At 38.7% G+C, this 27,329-nt stretch overlaps 1 protein-coding gene across 1 annotated transcript in view; it reads right to left on the bottom strand.

The window, feature by feature from the left end:
- Positions 1-27,329, bottom strand: part of LOC120528217 (uncharacterized threonine-rich GPI-anchored glycoprotein PJ4664.02-like) — an 85,340-nt gene that overhangs the window by 22,376 nt on the left and 35,635 nt on the right. Inside the window, exons 5-6 of the mRNA XM_039752321.1 lie at positions 26,849-27,003; positions 22,535-22,690 (exon numbers count right to left, since the gene is read on the bottom strand). Coding sequence (XP_039608255.1) covers positions 22,535-22,690; positions 26,849-27,003 — 311 coding nt within the window. The remainder of the gene's footprint in view (positions 1-22,534; positions 22,691-26,848; positions 27,004-27,329) is intronic.

Genomic DNA, 27,329 nt, shown 5'->3' with positions numbered 1-27,329 from the left:
TTAAAAAGTTATTATTATTATTATTATATTTATTATTACTCCTTTTCATGATTTCATCTTTTGACTTTTGCCAAACCTTTTTAAATTTCCAATCTGTACTGTATTTGCACATTTTTTTTTCAAAGCTTGCCAAGAAAAACAAATTTAGTTTGCTAACTAATGGCATGAAAGTGGCAGTTGCAAGACTTCTAAGCACCGCAGCCGATTCAGGAGTTTTCCTTTTTTCAAGTTGAACGTTAGGTGACAATCAAAGATTGCCTGTGCCACACAGTTAATATATTTATGTTTATACTTTACTTAAGGACAGAACACCACATGCCTCTCAGGCAGGGAGTGTGAGAAAATCTCCATGAGAACTGAATGTGGTGTTGAGAATAATTCAGGCATGAGCAACAACTGGAACGAGATGTGGGAAGGGATTTCTACCTGCCTTTGTGCTAAGCAGGTTCTTCCATATGATAATCTTGTGATGACATTGAGCAGCGCATTAATAGTTAGACGTGTATTTCTTTAATTGCTCGATAAAACGAAAATATCAAGGTACAGCATATGATTTGCATAACAGTGGGTGCACTTATATATACCAGTTATATAAACAGTGATTAAATGATTATATTAATAAGAGATTAAGCCTGTATGTAGCTGCACAAAAAAGAAAAAAAAATGGAAATACACCAATACTGTACAAACATATATTGTATAACATAAATGGAACATAGGGGAGTTCATAAATCATAAATATAATAATGGTAATACCAATCAGAAATAATAAAAGGCAAGCAGGAATACAGGGACTAAACTCAACATAAAGTAAGCAGAAGTAAAATCGTAAAAACATGTCGGCTTTCATGGCCAAACTAATGAGGTGTCTGTTTTTTGGGAGGGCTGCCCATTTAACTAACTCAGTACTCTTGATATCACATCTGTCTCTTTCACTCCAAAAAATTGTCCCCTTTCCTTCCTTCTAAGAGTATGGATATGAGGAGAATGTTCATGTGAAGTGAGGCCATCAGTGGAGTCCCTCGGGGTCTGTCCCTGGACAAATACTTTTTTCTGATTTATATTAATGATATCGATTCTGGTATGGTTAGTAAACTTGTCAAATTCACAGATGACACTAAAATTGGAGGGATGGCAGACCTGGACAGGCTTCAGAACTTGATAAACACCTGGAAAATGCAGTTTAATGTAGAAAAGTGCTACACAAGGGCATAAGAAATTCAATTACAAATACAAGATGGGAGTGATACAGGAAGCAGCCTCTGAAAAGGATTTAGGGGTTTAGGTTGATATAACATTTTCACCGACTAAGCAATGCACCGAAGTGATTAAAAAGGCAAATAAAATGTTAGGTTATATCTTAAAAACTGTTCAATTTAAGTCAAGGAATGTTATGCTCAAAGTAAATAATGCACTAGTAAGACCACATCTGGGGTACTGTGTGCAGTTCTGGTCACCACGGTATAAGAAAGACATAACAGCACTTGAAGTCGTGCAGAGGAGAGTCACGAGGTGTATCCCAGGACTTAAGGACATGTCCTTTGGTGACAGAGTCGGGATTTCGAACTTGTTTACTCTCAAGCAGAGGAGACTGTGTGGGGACCTAATCCAGATATTTAAACTCCTCAAAGTCATTGATAAAGTAGATCCAGTAGCATTCATTCAGCTTAAGGGGGGATCACGTACTCAAAGACATAAGTGTAAAGTATGGGGAAGTGCATTTAAAAATGAAGCCATAAAGCACTTCTTTAAGCAAAGAGTTGTGGGACTCTGGAACAAACTACCAAGACATGTAAATGAAGCAGAAACCTTGACAACCTTTAAGAAAAATCTGGATGAGATATTGGGACAGCTTAGCTATCAACTAAACAAATGGGCTTGACGGACTGAATGGTCTCCTCTTATTTTTAAAATTTCTTATGTTCTTTTGTTCACCAGTCCAGTCTTTGTTATAGCTCACCTGTGGATCACTGACTGTAGATAGGCCCCATTCCTGAGCCACCTCTGTGGTCAAGATCATGCTCTAGAACAGTGTTTCTTAAACTATGGGTCAGGACTCAAAATGGCCCGTGGATGTTTGTGATGAGTCACCAAATGATTTTATAGATTAGCCTAGCTAATCCAAACCTAAATTCTGTGGCGAGTGATACACCGCTCTCTATTTACCACACTATTTATTGTGGTAGTATGTGAAACAGCACCATTGACACATAACAGAGAGTTTTCATTTCTATGGCACAAAAATATAACAAAGATTCCCCATGGCACCATCCATCCATTCACAACCAGTAAAACAATCAAACTGTGAAGACCAATAAGCAAAGTCATGTATAAGAAAGGGGGAGAGAGAAGAAAGAATCAGACAAGCTTAAGAAGTGAAGGGACTGTGGCACTAGTTTGAAATGTTAAAACAAAATGAACAGGTGAGGCACATTTTTCAGGAAGTTATGAAGGGCGAATGAACAGAGTTGGGGTGTATACAGTAGGATTGTAGCAGTGCAACCTCCTTAGCATTACATTTTTTCTCCAAAAAAACATGTAAAAAGTGTTGCATTGTTTGGCTTGAAAAATTACAAAGTCTACTACAAAGTCAGAAATGTAGAAAGAATAATAATGATACAAATAAAAATAAATGAATAATAAAAATAAAAATCATGCTAATACCGTATATACTGCCAGAATGTGTTGTTTGTGTGATATATTTTGAATCACGGTGAAATACACAATCCAACATCACATTCGAGACAGTAGTAGAGTGATTCCTTGCGGATTTTCTTTCCAGACTGATCAGCTTTTGAACAGCATACTGCACATGTGCGATTGACATGAGCATCACTTTTGGATTCATCAGAATCACTTTTGATTTCACAGTCTGTTTCATTTTCACTGCCTGGTGACAGATTCACTTTGTCATCGCTGCTCGTATCAAAAGCATACAATACCTGGGCTGTTGAAAAACGTTTCTTACAAGCAAGACCGGTGCTTGGTTGTGACAAGTGGGGCGATCGCCCCAGGCCCTGCGCCTAAGGCGGAGGTCTGTGTGTCCAGTTTGTGCGGATTTGTCAAGTTATATTCTCCAGTTATATTTTGATAAAGTCCACGTGTTATCTTGCAAAAATTTAGCTGAATAGTGTAATGAGAAAATCCGGTGTGTGTTTTACATTATTTGTATTAAATTCACATGCACATTTATACAGTCCACACATACCGGTAACAGCGTTTGACGTCACCGATCCCGAGTGGGGTTGGTCAGCCCTAGGCCCCGCACACCCCTAACGCCGCCGCTGCTTACAGGACGCTACTATGAGACTGTGAGAAGACGTGTCTGTACTGTTGCCTGGGTAACACTCGGCCCCATCGCTTATGCAATGCACATCTATTTCATTTCCCGAGCAATGCTCGACACTAACGCTCTTGACACTTTTACAGCACAAGTAATGCTCGGGTCTAATGCTTACATGAGACGCATCTATAAAGTTGCCCGAGTGACGCTTGGGACTAACGCTAAGGAGGTTAAGTTGCCATAGAAAACTAGTCGGTGCCTCACTGAACATTCGCTGTTATGGCATACATTGAATCTAAGCCTGTAACAGATACACAAAGAAGATTTGCTAACATTGCTTTAAAGTGATTTGTACGTCAGTAAATATCCAAAGTTTGAGACAAGCTGGAAACATTTAGCATGAGGTCAGTGGGTAACAGTAAACATTTAGAACTGGTCAATTCACCAAATGATGTGCCAAGATTTATCCTGTCATAATATAAAATACAAATAGTTCATACATTTTAAGGATTAATTTTTACTTGGCTTATTGAATAGTTAAAAAGGAGTATGTACCTATTTGAACTATTACTGTATGGTAAAAAGTTATATTAAAAAAGTTAAGACAAAGTAAAAACTTTATTTCTTATCCATTGCCATGAATCAAGTAAGTTAAGTGATCATTAATACTAAATTTTCAAAAACCGGATTTCTCTCAGCTTTACTAAAGCTTACACCAAGTATTTACATACACTTAAAGTATTTACAGTACCATTTTTTATTATGTGATCATTGTTACTTGCCTATATATGACTCCTGTGCCATTATACTGTAATAATAATCCTCTTCTCAGGTCCCAAGATGGTATCGATTTTCCTATTTGAGTTCTCAGATTAAAAAGTTTAAGAATGCCTGCTCTAGAAGACCAGAAGCCATAATTCTAGGACTACCCTCACTTAAGCCCGAGCCCCTGTTCTCACTTAAAAGAGCAGGCTAACACCAGGTCACCCCTTCTTCCCAATGTACAATTCTGCTCCACACAGAGTATAATGGGGCCTCTTGCAGACAGAGAGACTTCATTAAAATGATTTTTTTTGTACCTGAAGTAATTACACCATATTATACTGCTCAAAAGAATTAAAGGAACACTTTTTAATCAGAGTATAGCATAAAGTCAATGAAACTTATGGGATATTAATCTGGTCAGTTAAGTAGCAGAGGGGTTGTTAATCAGTTTCAGCTGCTGTGGTGTTAATGAAATTAACAACAGATGCACTAGAGGGGCAACAATGAGACGACCCCCAAAACAGGAATGGTTTAACAGGTGGAGGCCACTGACATTTTTCCCTCCTCATCTTTTCTGACTGTTTCTTCACTAGTTTTGCATTTGGCTACAGTCAGTGTCACTACTGGTAGCATGAGGCGATACCTGGACCCTACAGAGGTTGCACAGGTAGTCCAACTTCTCCAGGATGGCACATCAATACGGGTCATTGCCAGAAGGTTTGCTGTGTCTCCCTGCACAGTCTCAAGGGCATGGAGGAGATTCTAGGAGACAAGCAGTTACTCTAGGAGACCTGGAGAGGGCCATAGAAGGTCCATAACCCATCAGCAGGACCAGTATCTGCTCCTTTGGGCAAGGAGGAACAGGATGAGCACTGCCAGAGCCCTACAAAATGACCTCCAGCAGGCCACTGGTGTGAATGTCTCTGACCAAACAACCAGAAAGACTTCATGAGGGTGACCCAAGGGCCCCATGTCCTCTAATGGGCCCTGAGCTCACTGCCCAGCAGCATGCAGCTCGATTGGCATTCGCCATAGAATACCAGAATTGGCAGATGCACCACTGGTGCCCTGTGCTTTTACAGATGAGAGCAGGTTCACCCTGAGCACGTGACAGAAGTGAAAGGGTCTGGAGAAGCCATGGAGAACATTATGCTGCCTGTAACATCATTCAGCATGAGCAGTTTGGTGGTGGGTTAATGATTGTCTGGGGAGGCATATCCATGGAGGGTCACACAGACTACAGGCTTGACAAAGGCACCTTGGCTGCCATTAGGTATCAGGATGAAATCCTTGGACCCATTGTCAGACCCTATGCTGGTACAGTGGCTCTGGTGCACGACAATTCCTGGCCTCATGTGGTGAGAGTATGCAGGCAGTTCCTGGAGGATGAAGGAATTGATACCATTGACTGGCCACCATACTTTCCTGACCTAAATCCAATAGAACACCTCTGGGACATTATGTTTTGGTCCATCCAATGCCACCAGGTTGCACCTCAGACTGTCCAGGAGCTCAGTGATGCCCTGGTCGAGATCTGGGAGGAGATCCCCCACAACACCATCTGTCATCTCATTAGAAGCATGCACCGATGTTGTCAGGCATGTATACAAGAACACAGGGGCCATACAAAGTGCTGCGTACAATTTTGAGTTGCTGCAGTTAAATTTTGGCAAAATGGACTAGCCTGCCACGTAATTTTTTCACTCTGATTTTTGGGGCGTCTTTGAATTCAGGGCTCTGTAGGTTGATCATTTTCATTTCCATCAAACGATGTGGCATCCTTTCGTTCCTAACACATTACCCAGTCTATATCAGTATAGATATCCAGGAGGATTTCTTTTTCCCATTGAGATCTGATGTGTTTTCAAAGTGTTCCTTTAATTTTTTTGAGCAGTTTTATATAAGGACTACTGCTACAGGGCTATTCTGTCCTTTGCTCTGCCATAATGATGACCAAAATTCTTCTTTTATTTTCAGAACATCATAAGGTCGCACCACTAGGTTCTGCCACTCCCTTTGTCGTCCACTTTCAGTCCTCACTGTCCTGGTCACCCCACTGCCGTTTTTGTAACAAACAGATTACTTGGCAATAGAAAGGTGCTATATAAATGAAAATGTGCGTGTTTGTTTTGAAGTCCAAAGTTTTAGAATTACTATTGAGACAGACTCCAGTGCCCTTGTGCCCTAGATAAGTACTTAAAGAAATGGATGGAAAAGATGACTTCTAATTGGCATTTTTCTCTTAATGCTAAAGTCTTGTAATCAAGGACAAGAAGAAACACATTTAGGACAGTAGCTGCATATCACCGACTCAGCAGATTTATCCAACTGAAAGGCACCTTGAAACCCTAATGCAGGTGTTTGAGGCCGACTGACAAGTGCTTTCATTGTTTGTTTTTGCATTAACCCTGAGGCATTTCCTTGTTCCATTAACACAGCATTAAGAAGTTCAGACCAGTTGTGGGCAAAACTCTGGCACATAATAGCATACTTAAAAGCAAAACAAATAAAAAAAACATTATTTACTGACATCACTAGATACGTCTAACTCTTATTTTTTATATTGCAAATGACTGAAAATATTAGTTAGTAATTTAAAATTGATTACTGGTTGGTGGGCGACACGGTGGCACAGTGGTAGCGCTGCTGCCTCGCAGTTAGGAGACCTGGGTTTGTTTCCTGGGTCCTCCCTGTGTGGAGTTTGCATGTTCTCCCCGTGTATTTGTGGGTTTCCTCCGTGTGCTCCAGTTTCCTCCCACAGTCCAAAGACATGCAGGTTAGGTGCATTGGCGATCCTAAATTGTCCTTTGTGTGTGTGCATTTACCCTGCTGTGGGCTGGCGCCCTGCCCGGGGTTTATTCCTGCCTTGCGCCCTGTGCTCCCTGTGATTGGCTCCAGTAGACCCCCTTGACCCTGTGTTAGGATATAGCGGGTTGAACAATGACTGACTGACTACTGGTTGGTGTGACTAGATTATCAGATAGAATTGTTCAACTAAATGTCATATATCCTATAGTTGTATAGAACTAAATGATCTACCAAGAGATTAAGAATTAATTCTTTATATTTAATGATGAGTTAAATAGACAGTGTACTGTTCCAGATTTGCTTTAAATCTTCTGTTATTGTTCCAGTTCCCAAGAATGACAAAATAAGGTGTCTCAGCAATTACAGACCTATGACTCTTACATAATGAAAATATTTGAACCGCTTGTTCTAACCCATCATAAGTCTGTTACTGCTGCTCATCCTGACCCTCTTCAGTCTGCAAATCGAGCAAACAGATCTGTGGGTGATGCCATCAACATGGGCCTTCACTTTGTGTTGCAGCATTTGATCTGTAAAGGAACTTATGCCAGAATATTGTTTGTAGACTTCAGTTCGGTATTTAACACCTTTATCTCTAAAAATCAACAAAATGAACTGAATGCCTGCACCTGTCAGTTTTCTGACAAATCAGAAACGGTATGTTTGTGTGTGCTCCCACCTCTCAGACTGCCTCAGTATTAGCACAGTGTGTTTTTAACCCCCTATTCTACTCCCTGTGCACCTATAACTTGCAGTTTCTTTGAACCTTGTGTAAAAAATCCATCAAGTTCTCTGATTCTTCTTCTTCTTCTTCTTTTGGCTGCTCCTGTTAGGCATTGCCACAGTGGATCATCTTCTTCCATATCTTTCTGTTCTCTGCATCTTGTTCTATTACACCCATCACCTGCATGTCCTATCACATCACATCCATAAACCTTCTCTTAGGCTTTCCTCTTTTCCTCTTCCCTGGCAGCTCTATCCTTAGCATCCTTCTCCCGATATACCCAACATCTCTCCTCTGCACATGTCCAAACCAACACAATCTCACCTCTCTGACTTTGTCTCCCAACTGTCCAACTTGAGCTGACCCTCTAATGTCCTCATTTCTAATCCTATCCATCCTTGTCACACCCAATGCAAATCTTAGCATCTTTAACTCTGCCACCTCCAGCTCTGTCTCCTGCATTCTGGTCAGTGCCACCGTCTCCAACCCATATAACATAGCTGGCCTCAATACCGTCCTGTAGACCTTCCCTTTCACTCTTGCTGCTACCCATCTGTCACAAATTACTCCTGACACTCTTCTCCACCCATTCCACCCTGCCCGCACTCTCTTCCACAATCCCCATTCCTCTGTACTGTTGATCCTAAGTATTTAAACTCATCCACCTTTGCCAACTCTACTCCCTGCATCCTCACCATTCCACTGACCTCTTTCTCATTTACACACATGTATTCTGTCTTGTTCCTACTGACCTTCATTCCTCTGCTCTCTAGAGCATATCTCCAGCTCTCCAGGGTCTCCTCAACCTGCTCCCTACTATCGATACAAATCACAATGTCATCAGCAAACATCATAGTCCACAGGGACTCCTGTCTAATCTCGTCTGTTAACCTGTCCATCACCATTGCAAATAATGTTGAATGCATCCGTCGCTTTTATTGCACCGCTGTCACACTTCCCTCGTACATATCTTGTACAACTCTTACGTACTTCTCTGCTACTCCCGACTTCCTCATACAATACCACAGCTCCACTCAAGGCACCCTGTCATATGCTTTCTCCAGGTCCACAAAGACGCAATGCAACTCCTTCTGGCCTTCTCTAAACTTCTCCATCAACATCCTCAGAGCAAACATTGCATTTGTGATGTTCTTTCTTGGCATGAAACCATACTGCTGCTCACTATTCATCACCTAATTTCTTAACTTAGCTTTCACTACTCTTTCCCATAACTTCATGCTGTGGCTCATCAATTGTATTCCCCTGTAGTTACTGCAGTCCTGAACATCCCCCTTATTCTTAAATATCAGCACCAGTACACTTCTTCTCCACATCTCAGGCATTCTCTCACTTTTCAAGATTCCAGTAAACAATCTGGTTAAAAACTCCACTGCCATCTCTCCTAAACACCACCATGCTTCCATAGGTATGTCATCTGGACCAACAGCCTTTCCATTTTTCATCTTCTTCATAGCTGTCCTTACTTCCTCCTTGCTAATCTGTTGCACTTCCTGATTCAATATCTCCACATCATCCAACCTCTTCTCTTTCTCATTCTCTTCATTCATCAGCCTCTCAAAGTACTATTTCCATCTGCTCAACACACTCTCCTTGCTTGTGAGTATGTTTCCATCTTTATCCTTTATTACCCTAACCTGCTGCACATCTTTCCCAGCTTAGTCCCTCTGTCTAGCCAAGCGGTACAGGTCCTTTTCTCCCTCATTAGTGTCCAACCTCTCATACAACTCATCATATGCCTTTTCTTTAGCCTTCGCCACCTCTCTCTTCACCTTGCATCTTATCTCTTTGTACTCTATCCCACTTCTTCTTTGCCATCCTCTTCCTCTGTATACTCCCCTGTATTTCCTCATTCCACCACCAGGTTTCCTTTTCCTACTTCCTCTTTCCAGATGTCACGCCAAGCACCCTTCTTGCTGTCACCTTTACTACATCTGCTGTAGTTTCCCAGCTGTCTGGTAACTCTTTATTGTCACCCAGTACCTGTCTCACCTCCTCCATAAACTCTGTCTCTGCCCTCACTCTCTTCCTCTTCTTGATCTCCTACAGACCACCATCCTATGCTGCTTAACTACACTTTCCCCTGCCACCACTTTGCAGTCTTCAATCTCCTTCATATTGACTCTTGTGCATAGGATATAATCTACCTGTGTGCATCTTCCTCTACTCTTGTACGTCACCCTATGTTCTTCCCTCTTTCTAAAATATGTATTCACCACAGCCATGTCCAACCTTTTGGCAAAATCCATTATCCTCTGACCTTCTTCATTCCTCTCCTTGATACCATACCTACCCATCACCACCTCGTCTCCTTAGTAGGAGAGGTTGTAACTGCAGTTTGCTAAAGTCAGTTACCATTTGCACTGTCTTGGTGGTATTGAGCACCACCAGAATATTGGTAGCACACAAGAGGAGTCATCTCCTTTCTGTAAGCAGTTTCATTCCCACCAGCAATATACACCACCATTATTGGACTTATTACTGGTGGGAATGAAACTGCTTACAGAAAGGAGATGACTCCTCTTGTGTGCTACCAATGTTCTGGTGGTGCTCAATACCACCAAGACAGTGCAAATGGTACTTTAGCAAACTGCAGTTACAACCTCTCCCGCTACAAATGAATGATGCTGCAGTCAATATGGTGGAATCCTTAAATTCCACCTTCTTTTTTCAGCGGCGACATATAATCACCAATAAGACACAGGAGACATGACAACGACACCATGCTGGCTAATTATAAGTGCAAATATTAATATTTAATGTTGTTGCAGGAAAGAAAGTGACATTGCAGTTTAGCCAGTTTGGAACAAAGAGAATAAAATATTCAGGAGAACAAATCGGCTCATTTAAGCAAATACGTGATTCTTTTATCGGTTGTGGCAACAACATCAGACAACAGAAATGTATCAAAAACACGAAAAATACTGTACTATTGAACATCTTGCCAATAAATAGTGCAATAGTTCTTTGAAGATGATACCTTGATGTTTTTCCCTTTAATACAACAATTGAGATTGTGGATCTGCCAGCTTCAAGCACCTTGAAACAGACTCCATCAATGCAATGGTATGACGGTTGTGCTTCAGTGCTAAAGCCTGTATCTATGGAAGTATGGCTCAGCCTCCAACCAGCAAGAGGTAATTAAATATATAACAGTAACCTCTCTTTGTTTTCCTTTGGGAATGCTTTTTTTAAATATATTTTTTACAGTGTTTTAATCAATAGATTGTTTAGTGTTTCTTTTTTGTCATTTTAATAAACCAATAAGTTACATTTGTGAGAATGTGAGAACTATAACCTAACATTATAGTGGTTGGGCAGCTAATCATACTTTATCAAATTGTACGCTAAGAAACGTGCTGTAAAAACTAATTCACTGATGACAGGAGATTGTGTCATTTAGTGATGGATGCTCTGTGCACTTGTACACCCAACAGTTTGATACTAAGTAGCTGGGGTCTGTCTTTGTCATAATGACCACTCTGTATAACTCCGACAGCCAAAGCAGATGATCACACTGTACAGTAAAAACCATGTGATTTACCTATAATAATTATTGTGTCAACAAGCATTATAAACACAAAAAACAAAAGTTTACTGTAAGAGTTATTTACAAATATATTCAAACAGATTTCACCTACCACACACATATGATATTGTCATTCATTTGTTTTCACAACACACTTTATCTTGTTCATGCTTGTGGGATCTAGAGCTTGTCCTGTACACAACATGTACATGTAATTGATATGTCATAATCTACAAAAAGTCACAGTGACTAATCTTTTATTAGATGTTCAATAATCTATATATCTATTTGATTGTTTGCTCCTTCAACAAAGCTTATCAGGCCTAAAGTTAATAATTTAATGAAATCTGCTCTCTGATAATTGGAAACAAGTGAGAAAATATTTTTGACAGAGAAATTTCACAGATGTAACTGTCAACATTTCTGGCTATTGTGTTCACTTATTTTAATCTATCATACTACTCTACTTCAAAACAGAGAATGGATTTAGGAAAAAGCTATTTACATAAGAAGAGTCTCTTGTAAAGTATAGCACAGCCAGCATGCTACCTACAGTACATTGTCAGTCAGGGCAGAATGAAAGGCCTCGTCGAGACTGTCATCAGAGTGCTATGTCTAAGACCCAAAACCTCAATGCAAACAGGATATTCTCAAACCCAAGTAACCCAATTCAGGCTGAGGTGAGGCCAGACCACTGCGTACAAAGTGCTAAACAGTCCATCACAAGGCACACTGATGCGCACATCCATCCCCATTCACAAAGTGTCACCAAATGGCCTATCCTACATGAAAGGAAAGCCAGAGGACCAGGCAGAAAACCATTTAGACATGCAGAGAACGAGCAAACTCCAAACAGACAGCAACAAATGTTACATTGATGATACACCATGCCACCCACCAAATCAATAAATACCGTAATTAAAAACTACAAAAAAGATTTGATACTGACTAAAAAGATAAAAGTAAGTATTGCTAAGTCCTAGCAACAGGACTAATATTTACCCTTTTCTCTGATTGGTTGGCTTTGTAGCATAATCATGATAAGAACACACAAACTCTAAACAGAAACAACAAAAATGTTGTTTAAAAAGTATTCATTTTAATAAGAGCCTACACCCAACTTGAGTAAAAATAATATACTGTATATTTCACATACATCAGTTTTTGTATACATAATTTTCCTCAATAAATGAATATTCTCTTTTTCAGAAGTTATACTACAAAGTTAAAAAGTTTAAATGTGGGTATGGGTAAGCATGCACTACTGTATTATGACCTGGGGCCTCATGCATAATGCCGTGTGTAGAATTCACAATAAAACATGGCATACAGACAAAAGTCAAAATGTGCATATGCACAAAAAATTCAGAAGCAGAAAACCATGCATAAGCCAACTTCCATGCACTTTCGCTACATAAATCCCGGTCTGGGTGAAATGTAACGCTTGTGCACATGCCTGCTGCCCCTCCCAGACTCCCCCCAGAATTACGCCTCTTTGAATATGCAAATCAATGTAAATATTCCCTTAAATTCAGCGTTCTGCAAAAAGACAATCACAAAAGCATGGGGGAAACGAGAAGAATATCAGTGAATGCCAAGTGGAGGCAATGAGAAACTATTTGTTGGTTTAAACAGTTGTATAAACAACAAAAGGAAGTTGATTGAAAGTTCAAGTTCAGAAAGTCGCACAGTGCCCGAAATAAATAAGAAGTAGTCAGATATCAAAGTTGCTGTGAAAGGTGAGTCGTAGCCCACCGTCTGAGTGACATATGGAAGCTTATTAGGGTACAGAGAAAAGAAAAAAATAGGGACACAGTGGAAAATAAAGCTTGAAATGTTAACTTTAATCTCAAAATTTCCACTTTAATCACATAGTTTATTTTGTCATTAAAGTAGAATATCATAAACTTAATCTTAAAATCTTTTAATTTACTAGTTTCTCAAATCCCATTGTAACTAACAATTGCATATTAAATGCTTCGTATTCTATGTGTTCTTCTATGTGCTCTATTTGTGTGAATCGTGACCCTGTGTTAGGATATTGCGGGTTGGACAATGACTGGCTGACTACTTATTTCTTAAATGGGCTTTCTCTTACGCCGACAGGACACAGAATACATTACATTCATGATATTACAGCTCTCTGAACAATTTAAATACTAAGATGTATACTTGATATCATTTTCATGATGAAATTAATTAAAGCATGTATTAAACATGGGGACACAGTAGCGCAATGGTTGCGATGAGCTGGCGCCCTGTCTGGAGACAGGTGCATTCTGTGCTGTGCGTGATCCTCGATAAAATAATTTATTGCAGAAGTACAGACTGTTTCAAATGTACTAACCACCAATTCCTGTCCTTACTTTTCTTTCTACAAGTAAGCAATCGCCACACAATCAGCTCTTTAATAAATGTCAAGGCATCTGTAAGCTTGGGACGCCGATTCTTCAAAACATTTCAGGAACATTGAAATATCTTCGGAGTACGTGTTTAATTATTCCAGCCATCTATCCATCCAGGGTCTTGCCAGTTCCAGCAAGCATACAGCAAAAGGCAGGAGCAATCCATGAACCGGGCGCCAGCTCATCGCTACCGCTATCCACCATGTCCACATGTTTAATAAGAATATATATTATTTAAATGAAGTTAAAATGTATCTTTATAATGTAATATATATATATACTTTACTGCATTTCATGTGAAAAATGATATCAAGAGCTTCAAGAAGATAGTGCCTGGAAATCTAAATTGGCTTAGAAGCCAGTTGTCATCATCTATAAATACATGCTCTCTTGTATTGAATTGAATTGAATTTCTTTACAGTTATTATATGGTGCAATGAGATTCAATATGCAAATCCTCCATAAACTTATTTTCCTATAAAATGGTAAAATAACAACAACAAAAATAATAATAATAATAATATGATAAAAAAACAATGCAAAATATACAATATGAAAGCATAAGTGGCTCAGCTTGTACAATATTACAACTTTAGTGCAAGTTTACAGTGAGGTAATTGTACTTATAAGTACAAACAGTTCTACTGGGAGCACTTGAACTGATTGAGTGTGTTTATATCTCGTGTGATGAAACTGTTTCTGAACCGTAAGAAACCGAAATTCAAATAGACTGTGCACATGGCTGAGGCAGTGTGTGCTAGAAAAGCTCTACCCCGAGAATTTGCTCTGCTCTTGACACAATCTGCAGTAGAGCTTTCCGATCAGTTGCTGTAGAGCTGTGATTCCATATTCAGATATGTTGGGCTAAAATATTCAGTGGTGCACTGAGAGTAACAACGCTAAAGCAGCTATATTATTTGGAATAGTTTGGCCATTCCGTGCACCATTATATGGTTACAGGTTGACTACAATCAGATGCCTTAAACTAATAAATGATATGCGGTTACTTTCAGTGTATTTGATAAAGCTGCATCAGGGATATGAATCTAAAAAATAAAGGGAAGCCACCCAGGAAAAGTAGCAGTGCTACCAGATTGCAAAACCGAGCTGAAAACTTGAGTACGCTATGGTTTGAGCTGGCGTGAAAATGTGCGTGGCTTTACGCCAAGTTTCATTTGTATACATGTGAGTGTGGAAACGGGCGTACGCAACATTTTTGTCCGTATGAACCGTTTATACATGAGGCCCCTGGTCTCCTGCCTTGCCGTGGATGCTGCCAGAATATGTTCTAGCACCCTGTCACTCTGTAATGAAAAAAGAAGTTTCAGAAGAGGGATGGATGGATGGAAAGATGTAGCTGACTGCTGTTTGCAGAGCTACAGTAGATAGTTCTCATTAGAGAGTTGACCTTGTTGGTAATTTCCACTCAGCTGTACATGAACACAGTGCCATACTCAGGCCTATGTGTATTTAAACCAATATTACAGTTATACCACGTCGGCAGAAAACACAACAATGACTTTTGAAGAATGACTATCTCAGGTAGCTTATGTAACCTTAAGAAATGCCCTTCTCCAGAAGGGCGTATTTAATTCATAAAGTGAAACAGGAAAATCCCTGTTTGTGCAGTGAGCAGAAATGAAAAAGAGTGAACAAGTTAAGGAGCAGTGTGAACTGGTGTAGAAGGGTGGCTAATGAATAACCAGGAGGGTGCAGTCACCTTATGAGAAACGAAAAATAAACACAGCATAAAACTCAACAACTGCACATTTCATAGGAAGATGCAATAAAAAATATGTTATGTTTAACCTAACATGTTTCTTATAAGGTGAGACACATGAGAGAGAACATTCTGAACATAGTACGATGTTTTCATTTTCTAAGCAGTTTATCCAGTTCATTGTCAGGTGCAAAGCCAGGATCAGTCATAGATAGGGCACCAGTCAGCATGCCCACCACACCAGGCCAACTTAAAATTCATAAACATTTTTACATGTAAGTCTTTATGGCATAGAAGGAAAACTGGAGAGCCTAGAAAAATACCTATACAAACATGGCAAAAATGTGCAAATTCCACCCACACAGACAGTCTCCGGCCTGCAGTAAGGACCCTCAGTATTACTCACTGTGCCACTGACTCTTAATGATCATTCTGTTATATACATCCAAAATCATCTTGCCATCTTTCCAAATCGAGCTTTAGCAGTGGCATGAAAATGTGATACAGTGGTATCAATGTAGAAATAATGTCCAGAATCCAATCCAACTATTTTATAATCTTCTTGTAAATCCTTCTTCCACCTCATCATCTGTCACCTTTCAGTATTATATTTATGTAACACACATGCAGCAATTTACACACATTTATACTCAGCCATTTTAAGGATTACAGTAACTCCCTGTCCAGGTCTGATTTATGCCATGTGATTATTGTTACCATTATAGGCTCCAGACACACCACTGTCCCTGAATTTGATTAAATCAGTTTGAAAATGTTAAGCTATTATTTATTCTCTTTCCTATTTTTGTGTCTGTTAAATCTAAATCATTCATAAAACTAATTACAACAATTATTTTTAAAAAATATACCTCTAAGGAACCCAGCTAATGAGCTATCCTCAAATTAAACCTTCCCTTCATATCTGAATTCTCTGTTAACTGATCATTAACCAGCCTGTGTTCCAGGGTGAAACCGTCCCTCTCTCTACATCTGCACTACTAGGTTTATATTTTCAAACAGTGTTTTTAAACCAAAATGATCTCACTAGTGAAAGTATGTCATCCACATTAAAGCAATATGACATAGATGTTCAGCTACACTGGGCATGTGTAGAAAATCCTTGAAAGCGAGGTAACACCGATAGCCATGGGATTCATTGCAAATCCTCAGCAACTGCTAAATTATTTACCTTTTACACATGTGCATTTCAAACTGTACACAATGCAATTCAGGTGCTGTCACACACGTGCGCATGGGAGGCAGCTAAAGGGCTTGAGTGACACCAGTTCTAAAGGCATGCCGGGAGCTGGCAGAGTGCACTGACTCTTTTTCTCTCTTCCCTGTAGACCATTCCTGGGAGATTCCATCTGGCTCTCTTGACGTCACTTCCGGGACTGAGCCAATGGAAGGAGACCTTACTGGCTCCGGCCCCTGTGATGTCACGTCTGGGCTCGAACTAATGGCTAAAGAACATGGGCCTGACCCTTATGACCTCACTTCCTGTCCTCCCCTTTTAAAAGCCTGTCCCGTTTCCCTAAATCCTCAGTCTTGTTTTGGACTCATTTGTATGCACATCAGTGCTGTTTATTTGATAAAAAATGACTTTGCAGCCAGGATACCAGATTATACGAGTGGCTATCCCAAACCTTTATCTTAGTATGTCTCATTCTTGTGACAATGCATACAGGTAAACAACTCAACAAATGCCAAAGGATGCCACTGCTCTATGTCCACAATGTTAGATTATCATTTTCTATTGTGAAGGGTGACCAATCAGGGAATGGGTCATAGTAATGAGCAGAATCCAATCAGGGAAAGGCCACATAATAAGAACAAACAAATCAGAATATGATTACAGTCTGTGATTTAAAAGAAAACTAAAATATTTTTTCACCCATGCACATTTCAAAACTGAGCCTGCTGTTTAACACATATGTAGACTCTGGACAGCATTTTCAAAAGTCTTGGTTTTTGAAGCTTGAAAACAGAATAGTGGACAAAAGATGAAAGCAGATACTGATGTCTGCATTTTTAAAAGAAAATGTAGCAGTGTGGATGTTGTCTACCTCTCTCAAAGAATGAAAGCTCTTCACTGCATGAAAATAATTGAAGAAATAACATTAACTGTTCCACCAAGTCGAAGGGTTCATTGAATTGTATTTGAGCTATGCTCGCTGCAGATCACTCTTGTCACACGTGCGCATAGGAGGTAGTCAGTGGGCTTAATTATGGATAAAACACTGGGTCAGGGTTGACAAAGTGCACTAATGTCTTACAGATCACCAGAAGAAAAGACCACCTAAACCCCAACCAGGTTCCACTTCCGTCTCCAGGCCATGCCCTCCTACTGACCTCACTTCTACCTGTTCCCAGCCTATAAAGCCAGCTACTTGCCTTTCCCAGTCAATCCCATTTTAGACAGTGTTTTGAGATTACTTGGCAGTATTGCTGTTTGCTTCTCTACACCATTTACAATATACAGGGTGAAACTCAAAAACCTTTTTCTGTCTTTTGTGTTTCCTTTAACACTCTTTTCTAAGATTCAGACTCGCAGCGTTACAATTCCAGGACATGCTACAGAGCAACAGACAAGTTATCTCATCTTCATTGTTTTAATTTTCTCCATTGCTTATAATAGTAAACTGATATTAACACTTCAGTAATTAAAAGATACAACAAACCTGGAAGCTGCAAACCTAAAAGACATGCAGTTTGTCTGTGTGACACTCCATCTTCCTTCCACTTCTCAAAGGTGTTAGGGCTAAGCTCATCAGCAATTGAACTGGCCACATATGAGCTTGTGTGGGGGCACAGAGCAAAATCACTAGCGAGGTTTACTTAACACCAAGTTAATTCACCATTCGTGATATTGTTGTGTGTTTGTGTGTGTGAGCGAGTCCTGTGCTCCATTCAAGGCTGGTTTTTGCCTGACTGTTAAGACCTTAGCAAGTTGTGTGAATTGTTCAGGGTCACAAAGTGAGTCAAGCATCGGGAATTCAGTACTGCAGCCACACTGCTTACTCAAAGCTCCTAAAGTTATAACAGACTGAAAAATAAATACATTTTAAATAAATTCAAATACATCTCTTAGCGTCAGCTTCTGGAATAAATTGTGAATTAGCACTGGCAAAATTATCACAACACAATACTTACCACAAATGGTCACCTGCTGCTGTCTGGAAAATATGTGGTGTCTGCTACAACAAACATAACTGTGTTTCTGCCTAAACAGTATAAAACTAAAGCAAATGAGCAAACCCTCAGCAAGACAAGCAGCAAATATAAAAGTGGAAAGGTTAAACAAATACACGGAATAGGAACAGATGGACATCGCATTCCTACAGCCTTATTTATCACATTCTTCTCGCTCTTATGCTATAGAAATTCTAAGTGAGCCCCACAGCTATTCAAGTCAGCTAGGAAATGAAAGAATACCAGCCATGCTTGGCATCAGCTTCATCATATCACACCAGCTTAAAAAGGCAAATTAGCTCTCATCTATTGTCTTTACCCCGGTGTGATGAAAATGAAGAGACAGCAGAGGACTCATTGTCATTTCAGTAATCTGTCAGGAGTTCAGCTAAGAGCAGAAAACAAGGGGCTAATTGATCAGTTTCAGGAAACAGACTGATTTTTTTGGATACATCACTTAAAGTATAAAAGCAACTGTGGTAGTAAATGGCATTTGAGAACAATCCTTCAGCTGATTATTTGATTATATTTAAATAAGAGCAGACATTATGTTACTGTTAGGTGTCACAATGGAACCGCCATTTAAGGTTAAGGAATATTACAAATAAAACAAAAGATGAGTGTAGCAGGCAGAAGTGTAAAATGAACCACCTTTAACGTTTCAACTTGATATACCTATTAAAGGAATGTGACCAGAAGAATGTCTCAATAAATGTCATGTGGACTCATGGCCCAATAAGGACATTTACTCTGAAAGTTACACAGTTTACGAAATTTTACCCATTACTGCAAGATTGCAGTGCAAGAAATCAAGAAATGAAGCATATGCTCATGTTGACTCAACAACAGATAAAATGAACCATTTAAACTGAAACAGGCTATACAGTCCAGCACTGTCCAGGTGACTACCCTTTCTGCTGGTTTGTGGTAACAGCCATCTGAAGAGCAACACTTAGGAAGACCATCTTACACATGTGTATGGGACTCCAAGCCTAATAATGGACAATTGTTCTGTTTTATATATTTATACAACTAAATATCCACTGAATTAACTACTTTTACTTTTAATCACATCCCCAACTATAACACACTTCCTAATATTTAGCTAGGCCTTGATTATAGTAGCTTACTAAATTATCTCTTAAATAGAGTATATTCATTTTGGAATTAATTTGGAAAGATAACTAATTGTGAACTTTTGGTAGTATCACCTGTCTACTGGGCATTTTCCATCACTCCTTCATTCTTTATATGAACAATGTTCACTTCTTCTTATTTGGAGGATGCCAGCCTTTGAAACAAGGCAGGTTCAAACAAATAAATTTGTGAGAGAAGTTGGTAGCACAACAGTTATAGGTGCTGGCTCTCAGGGCAAGAGCTTGTTTTTTTCCCACCATGGTTACTATTGGAGTGGAGTCTTCATACTGCTTCCCCCATATTTAAGGAGATTTTCTCCTGGTCCCACAAAGGTCCAAACCGTACACATGTTAGATTAGCTGCTGTCTCTCATTTTGCTTGGTGTGGATATGCATGTGTTAGTTTGTTCAATGATTAACTGGCATACTATCCAGGAGTGGGTTAGGCTTTTTCACTAAAAGCTTCCAGGTTATGCTCTAGTTCCCCATGGCTCTTAAATGTTTTTAAAATGTGTAGGTGATCTCCCAACAGCGGCTCACCTACTGAAGTCCACGCATATCACAGGCAGTCTCGTTGGCACCTGCTAGGACGCGCTTTCTCAATGCCAGCCACTCGATAAATATATGCAGTGTTATTACTAACAGAGGTAATATAAGTTTGCCCAAAACTGGCCTAAAACAGCACATCATGGCAAACCAGAATCAGGTCAAGCAACACTATAATGTATGAAACATTTGACATTAGTGAGTCTATTGCTGCCTGCCTACAATCTGGTAATAAGCAAGCTAATTCAGAAATCAAAGGATGGCAGACTAGGTGGAGTCCCGTTGTTTCTGAACAGTTTGAGCTTGCTTTACAAAAAATAATGAACTCTGCTGTTTGTTATGTGTCAACAGAGAAGTGTTTACTGTATTCTTTGAGCCTGATCCCTTAAGTCCTTGAGATTATTCTAATGGAGAATGCACATTTAGAAATGTGATTAGTGAATGGATGAACAGACAGACTTATATGTTCCTAACATTTATTTGCTAATTATGATAGATAACCAGCACTCTATGAAGGACATGCCCTTTAGTATGTAGCAACAGTTAACAGTATTGTCAAAATAACAACCAGATTTAATCACCATATAATAGTAGTAATAAAAGAAGCTACGGTAACACTTTACTTAAGGCACTGCAAACACCCATCTGTAACTCATTTACTCTTAAGTAACAAGATCATAACTAAGCTTCTTTTGATCTTCATAACACTTATAAAACATCCATGGATAGGGTATCAATCTCTGTCTCGACACAATGATAAAATACATTAATATAAAGGATTCACAAGTCTTATACTAAATATGTGATGTCAAGAGAAGGCCAGAGCAGGCCAAGAGATGTGGTGAGCAAGCCAGATTACAGAGATGAAGAAATATTTACTGATTTTTATGAAGACCCAAAGAAGTATTTGTTAAGGTCTTGTTACATAAGAATAATTGGGTAACAGATGCCATTTTGCAGCACTTAAACTAAAATGTTACCAAAACTATCTAATAATAAGCAAAAAACTGGGAGTGGTCTGCTCTAGACTTTCTTGTATACTCAGATATGGGGATGGATATTTGAGGAGTTAACCGCAAAACAATAATTCTATTTTTATATTATGTACATTAAAGAACCATTAACAATAAATGAAATCAAATTAATAATATATTGAACAATTATTATAAAAGTAAAGTTGAATAAGTCGGACTCTACAGCTGCATGAATAATAGGTAAAGTACCACTTCTGGTTAGCGGAAATAGCCCAAAAGATGATAGAAATCTACGTTTTGTAACCAATACTTGTATGCAAAATTTGGTTGACCTAAGTGAAAGCGTCCTCAAGTTATCGTGCTTACATACACACACACAGACAGACACACAGACATAATTCCAAAAATAGTATTTTTGGACTCAGGGAGGTCTAAAATGTCAAGATTCATTAAAATCTTGAAAAGGAATTTTTGGACAATTACAGTACTTTCACTATAGTTCATATATGAGAAAGTCAGGGAGATCTAAAACATCGAGATTCATCAAAATCTCGACATTGAATTTTTGGATGATTACAATACTTTCCATATACTTTGTATATGAGAAAGTAAAAATGGACCATAAGTCAGAAAGGGTGATGATGCTTATGTGCGAGGAGATGCTGCTGTGACTCTTACACATAGTGCATGTCTGGCATCAACTAAGGTGGTCTTATTAAAGTAGGGAGCACAACCAATAATCATTCAGCACAACATGCTTAAATCAGTTAAAACCCACTTCATATTTGCTTGCGCTTCTCCATTTTCCACACCACTGCTGCCCTAGCATAAGACCCTTGATCACAGGAACTCTCTGACAGTCCTTGTTTCACCCTTCAAATATAATTTACTTCCAAAGCTATTTGTGGATGTATTCATAAAGGACCAGATGAATGGATGACAAGCAGAAAGCAAAATGAATATTCGTTATTATCTGTTTTGATTGTAGCCAAGATTCTAGTCACTCTAAAAACATACACGTGGAAAATGCTTGATGGCTGTTTTGTTGAGGTTTTTTGGCCAAGAAACTGATTTAAATCCTGTCTAACACTTTGAGATCGGCTGATGGGCAACAGTTGTCCTCTGTGGTGTTAGAGAAATCTTCTAAACTACCAAATGATCAGAAGTAAGTTATTAAGCTAAATAATGGAATCCAACTAAGGAAAGTACAACAATACTTATTACATATTTTCAGTATCAGTCTATTTAAAAAGCACTCCCATGTTGAACAACTCCTGAAGAGAACACTGTTTCGAAATTCTTCCAGTTGTATCTCAAAAATTCCCAAGCACTTAATAGTCCGGAAGGCAAGACAAAAACAGCTCTCTCCCATTCATTCATTTTATTTTTCTGATAAGAAACCACTGAGATTATTAATGAAATGACAATTCTTACTATGTAGTAGGAGTTATTCCTTCCATTGGGGGGCTCAAAATGCGTGTGTGATGTATACATGGGGTATTCTTCCCGGTCATTCATGGAATAATATGATCCACCGATAGTGAATACATTCATTGTTCCTCTTCGTTTTTTCAAGCAACAATAGATGACCTGTGGGAAAGTAAAAATGAATAACAATAATGTTAAAGGTGAGACTTTATTATAATTTACAGTACCAACTCTTTAACAAACAGTTACATAATGCTTAACAAAATTATTACTTCATGCATATTTAATATCAATGGCCTGCACATTTAAAAAGTTCTAGAAATGGTCATTTATAACTATAATAACCTCCATTAATCAGTAACTAATAAATAAGCAATTCTTATCTACAGTAAATCTTTACAAGCCATTTATTTATTAGTTGTAGATCTATGGCAATGCCTAATTTAAAGTAGAAAAGGTTAGAACAGGTTTATTAATGAAAGTAATTAAAGTTATTATAAAGTGTTGCTGAGCATTTAATAAGAGCACATCATAATCCCTTGACAGAATTATATTATACAGTAGTTCAAACATGCAATCTTAATTTGCCAATATTGCCCTTTCAAACTACTCTATATATTGATGTATATTTTCTGATATATTATAAGTTCAGTTAATATGTACATTGAACAACTTGAAGTTTAACAACAGGCTCACTACTATGGGTGGTAAAGCAGGTTTAGCTATCAAAGACTAAGCACTCACCTCTCACCACACCTTCTAGAATGTCATATCAAATAATTGTGTTGGAAATCATAAAGCCTGAGAGATCTGACTAATTGTGTGGCAGAATTAAATTACCCCTGGATAGAGATCAGTTTACTGAAGTCAATGTCACATTACATGACTTCTAGTCACGGGGTATTTGGCAACCACAGTTGTTGATCTTGTTGCCTGCCCATATCAGTGGCCCTTTTTCTCTTTTTTGCATTCTGTTTTAATATGTAAAACACGAGACATCAGACAGACAAGCAAGATTCTCTTCTGTTCCCTATTCCTTGTCACTACATTCTATGCATTGTACTCCTGGATGAGCATTCATTGGTTGTCAGCTCTCATGCTCACAAAGCGGCTCCCGTGACTGTAGACGAGTCGCAGACTACTTGGATTGAGTTGCTGGGTATCTCACATTAGGCGTTTCTCTGGAACTGCCTTCGACATGCTAAAGGCTGTGTCACATTAGATGACTCTTCCAGCAATTTTTAGAATAAATGGTGATTCTAAGTTTTTTTCTGTGGAAACTGTCTATTGTGATTTATATGTATCCCATCTTCTGTTTCTTCCTGCCTTACACCTAACATTGCCGAAAAAGGCTTTGGCTGCTATTGACTTTGTACTGGAAAAGTGTGTTCAGAAAACAGAAGCACATATGTTGAAACTTTTTTATTCAGAATTAGCAACATTTAGCATAGTGTGCATCTCCGTTTATGAAGAGGAGAGCCATTTACATTTTTCACACGTATTTCTTATTTCTATTAGAATTTTAAAAAGTATATTAGAGTATGATTAGTATTGATTAATAGTATTGATGTTAGTATTAATCTTGTCTAATTAAATAGCAGAGTAATGTTTAATGCAATAGAGAAGTAAAGACATTTGCACAATAAAAAGCTGCTGTTCATTGACAGCTCTAAACCCAAGGTTCAAATTCTAGGCCAGTCACTAGCTATGTGGAGTTTCTATGTTCAGCTTAACTCCATATAATTTTCTTTGGGTAGTATGTTGTCCTCCCACATCCTAATGACAAGTGTTTTAAGTTCATTGGCAACTGCAGATTTGCAGAGTGTGAGTGTGTGAGGGTTGTCTTTGTCCTGATGAGATTTGTTTGTTGAGATAGGCTCTACACCTACATGACTTGAGGTATAGGTAACGGCACTGGATTACGCATGCAAGAATTTGAAACATATGATCAACATATTTAAAGTGATAATGGTAATTAATATGTTGAGTATACAATATATTAAAATGTAACTCAGCACACCTGTAAATTAAAGACATTTACAACTTAACAGGCTGAGTTTAAACACAGTTCTTTTTGCATGAGTGGCTAGCATCACTCTTTCTTGCTGTGTGGGAAATGTGACATAAAAACACTTATTTGAAAAGGTTCTGGCCTTACGTTTGCTACACTGTCTCCTGTTTAAGCAAACAGATAGTAAGATACAACAGATGCCCACTGTAAGAGACCTCATTTCACAACTCCAGCCCACACCTCAGTGGCTTAGCTTGCTGAACTAAAGCAACATTCCAATATGGGGGAGGCTACTGTTCCTTTTCTTCTTAAAGACTTCAGTGCACCAGTTTAAAAAAATATTATTTAACACCTGCTAAGATGTTTTGGTAACACTTAAGTTTAGATACTGAAAAATGCATCTATCACTCAATTACTCTTATGTAACAAACCTTAACAAACATGTCTTTATGTCTTTGTAACACTTACAAAATATCAGTAAAATGTTTATCCATCACTGCAATGTGACTGACTAACAACACTTCACTTTGGAGTGGTCTGAGGTGGCTTAGCTGAGATGCATTTCTCTTCATATTGCATATTTAATATAAGACCAGTGATTCCTTCATATTAACAAGTCATTTTACATCATTTCAATATGCCACACTGCAGAGAGATGAATAACCGAACTACTGATGTTGTATAAGTGTTATGAAGACCCAAAGAAGTCCTTGTTAAGATCTTGTTACATAACAGCAAATCAGTAACAGGTGCATTCTTTAGTATCTAAACTAAACGTTTTATTGCATTTTTTTTAATATAATGACACTATCTTTTATTTTGCTGTTTGATGTTCTATGACCCCCCCCCCACCTCTGTCTCCACAACAAGCATACTGTAACAAGAAACAAAGAACAGAAAACACAATAGCTGTAATTATTAAAACTGCCTAAGTGTGACATCCATTGAATGAACTTTATGTTACCTAAGCTGCTACAATCTGAAAAAAAGTTGTTGGATGAAACAATGTATACCTTGCTTAAATTTGTAAGGTGATATTAATTAATAAAACTGGTTTTAGAGCCAACTTTGTCAATTATTTTGAGAAATATAATTATCATAAACTCCTATTTGTTCTACCATATTTAGATTTTGTCAGCAGTGTTTATAAACTCTGCGGTGGGTTGGCACCCTGCCCAGGATTGGTTCCTGCCTTGTGCCCTGTGTTGGCTGGGATTGGCTCCAGCAGACCCCCGTGACCCTGTATTCGGATTCAGCGGGTTAGACAATGGATGGATGTTTATAAACTTGCTGTTGTGTGTCTGGTGTGTTAATTTCTCATATGCCTTGTAAACTGTACATTTTTTTTCCCAGTTTTGTTGGTAAAGATTCACATTAGCTATCGGGACTGCAGTTCGTCCCAAAACATTGTGGTCCACGGCTGGCTTTTCATCCCGGCCAATACCCCCTGGCCGCCAGATGGATCTCTCCCTGCAGCATGGAGGTGCCCCGGATACCAGCAGGGAATCATGAACAATGGTGTTTTCCTCTACAGCCCTGCTAGATACCACAGGGGCCAACAGAGGACGCTGCAGAGAGGCCCAGAGAGTCATTTGTGCCCTATAACCCGGAAGTGCATCTTAGTCACAGCGACAGGAGAGATGACGTACTTCCGGGGTGAAGAAAAGAACTTTTTTTATCTGACCCGGGAATGATAAGGAATAATGGACTGAAGGATGGGAAACACTTCTGGGTCAGGGACTATAAAAAGACTCTGGGAACTCCCAGACAGGGAGCTGAGCTGGGTGGAAGGGTGGCAACGCGTCTGGGAGTGGTGGAGAGTTTATTGTGTTTGTGATTAGTGATTTAATGAGTATTGTGGAGGGGAGGGTGCTTTGTGCACTGAGCAGAATTAATAAAGTCTACTTTTGGACTTTTATCTAGTGTCTGGCAATATAGACAAGGGTTCAAGGGAGCTATAGCGCCCCCTATCTGTCACAAAATCTATTTGCGGGGATACATTTTACACAAAGCCGTTACCTGAAACAAGATGCAGAATAAAAAGCCATGTGCCATGCTAGAGAACTGGTCTATTATTTGCTTTGTCATAATAAGTGGAACATAAACTGAGGATAAAATGACTTCAGAACTGTATGACACAAAATATATATGTATGTATACAAAATTAATAGTGAATTAATGCATTAAGCATTTCAGAAAAAGGGGAGTATATACTGTATGTGAATAAAACTAAGCTTGGCTAAAAGAAGTCTCTTTCATTGTTAATTGCACTGTAGTAAAATAAATCAAAAAGGAGGATGAAAACTCACCAGCCAAATAAGGAGAACCAGAAGGATGAACACAATAATGCTGGTAAGCACAAGTAAAGCAATTCCCCAGGGAGGCACTATGCTGCTGGCCATAGTGGTGGGCACGCCAGTCGTAGTAGTGGAGGAGGTTGTGGGTACAGTAGTAATAGCGTCAACTGTAAGGAAATGCAGAAGATTATTCTTAACACAGGTTATATTGTATGACTCAGGACTTAAAGCAACTGATTGATTATTTTTGTGCTTTTGGGATGATTTAGGAAACATTTAAAAAAATATTTCAAAGACATAATTCTTGGAAACGTTTAGAAAAATACTTTGTCATTTAACTTTCCCAAACTGTTAAACATTGTAACGACCGAGTGAATGTATTTTAAATCACTTCAAGCACATTTTCAGTAGCCTTCTTGATTTATCTTGAACAGTGATACCATTTATTTATATTTATAAAAAAAAATACACAATCTAGTTTTAAGCATCTTAT

The sequence above is a fragment of the Polypterus senegalus genome, chromosome 1 (genome assembly GCF_016835505.1).
Source record: "Polypterus senegalus isolate Bchr_013 chromosome 1, ASM1683550v1, whole genome shotgun sequence".
In the NCBI taxonomy this organism is placed as follows: domain Eukaryota; kingdom Metazoa; phylum Chordata; class Cladistia; order Polypteriformes; family Polypteridae; genus Polypterus; species Polypterus senegalus.
This window is presented reverse-complemented; position numbering and strand designations above follow the sequence as displayed.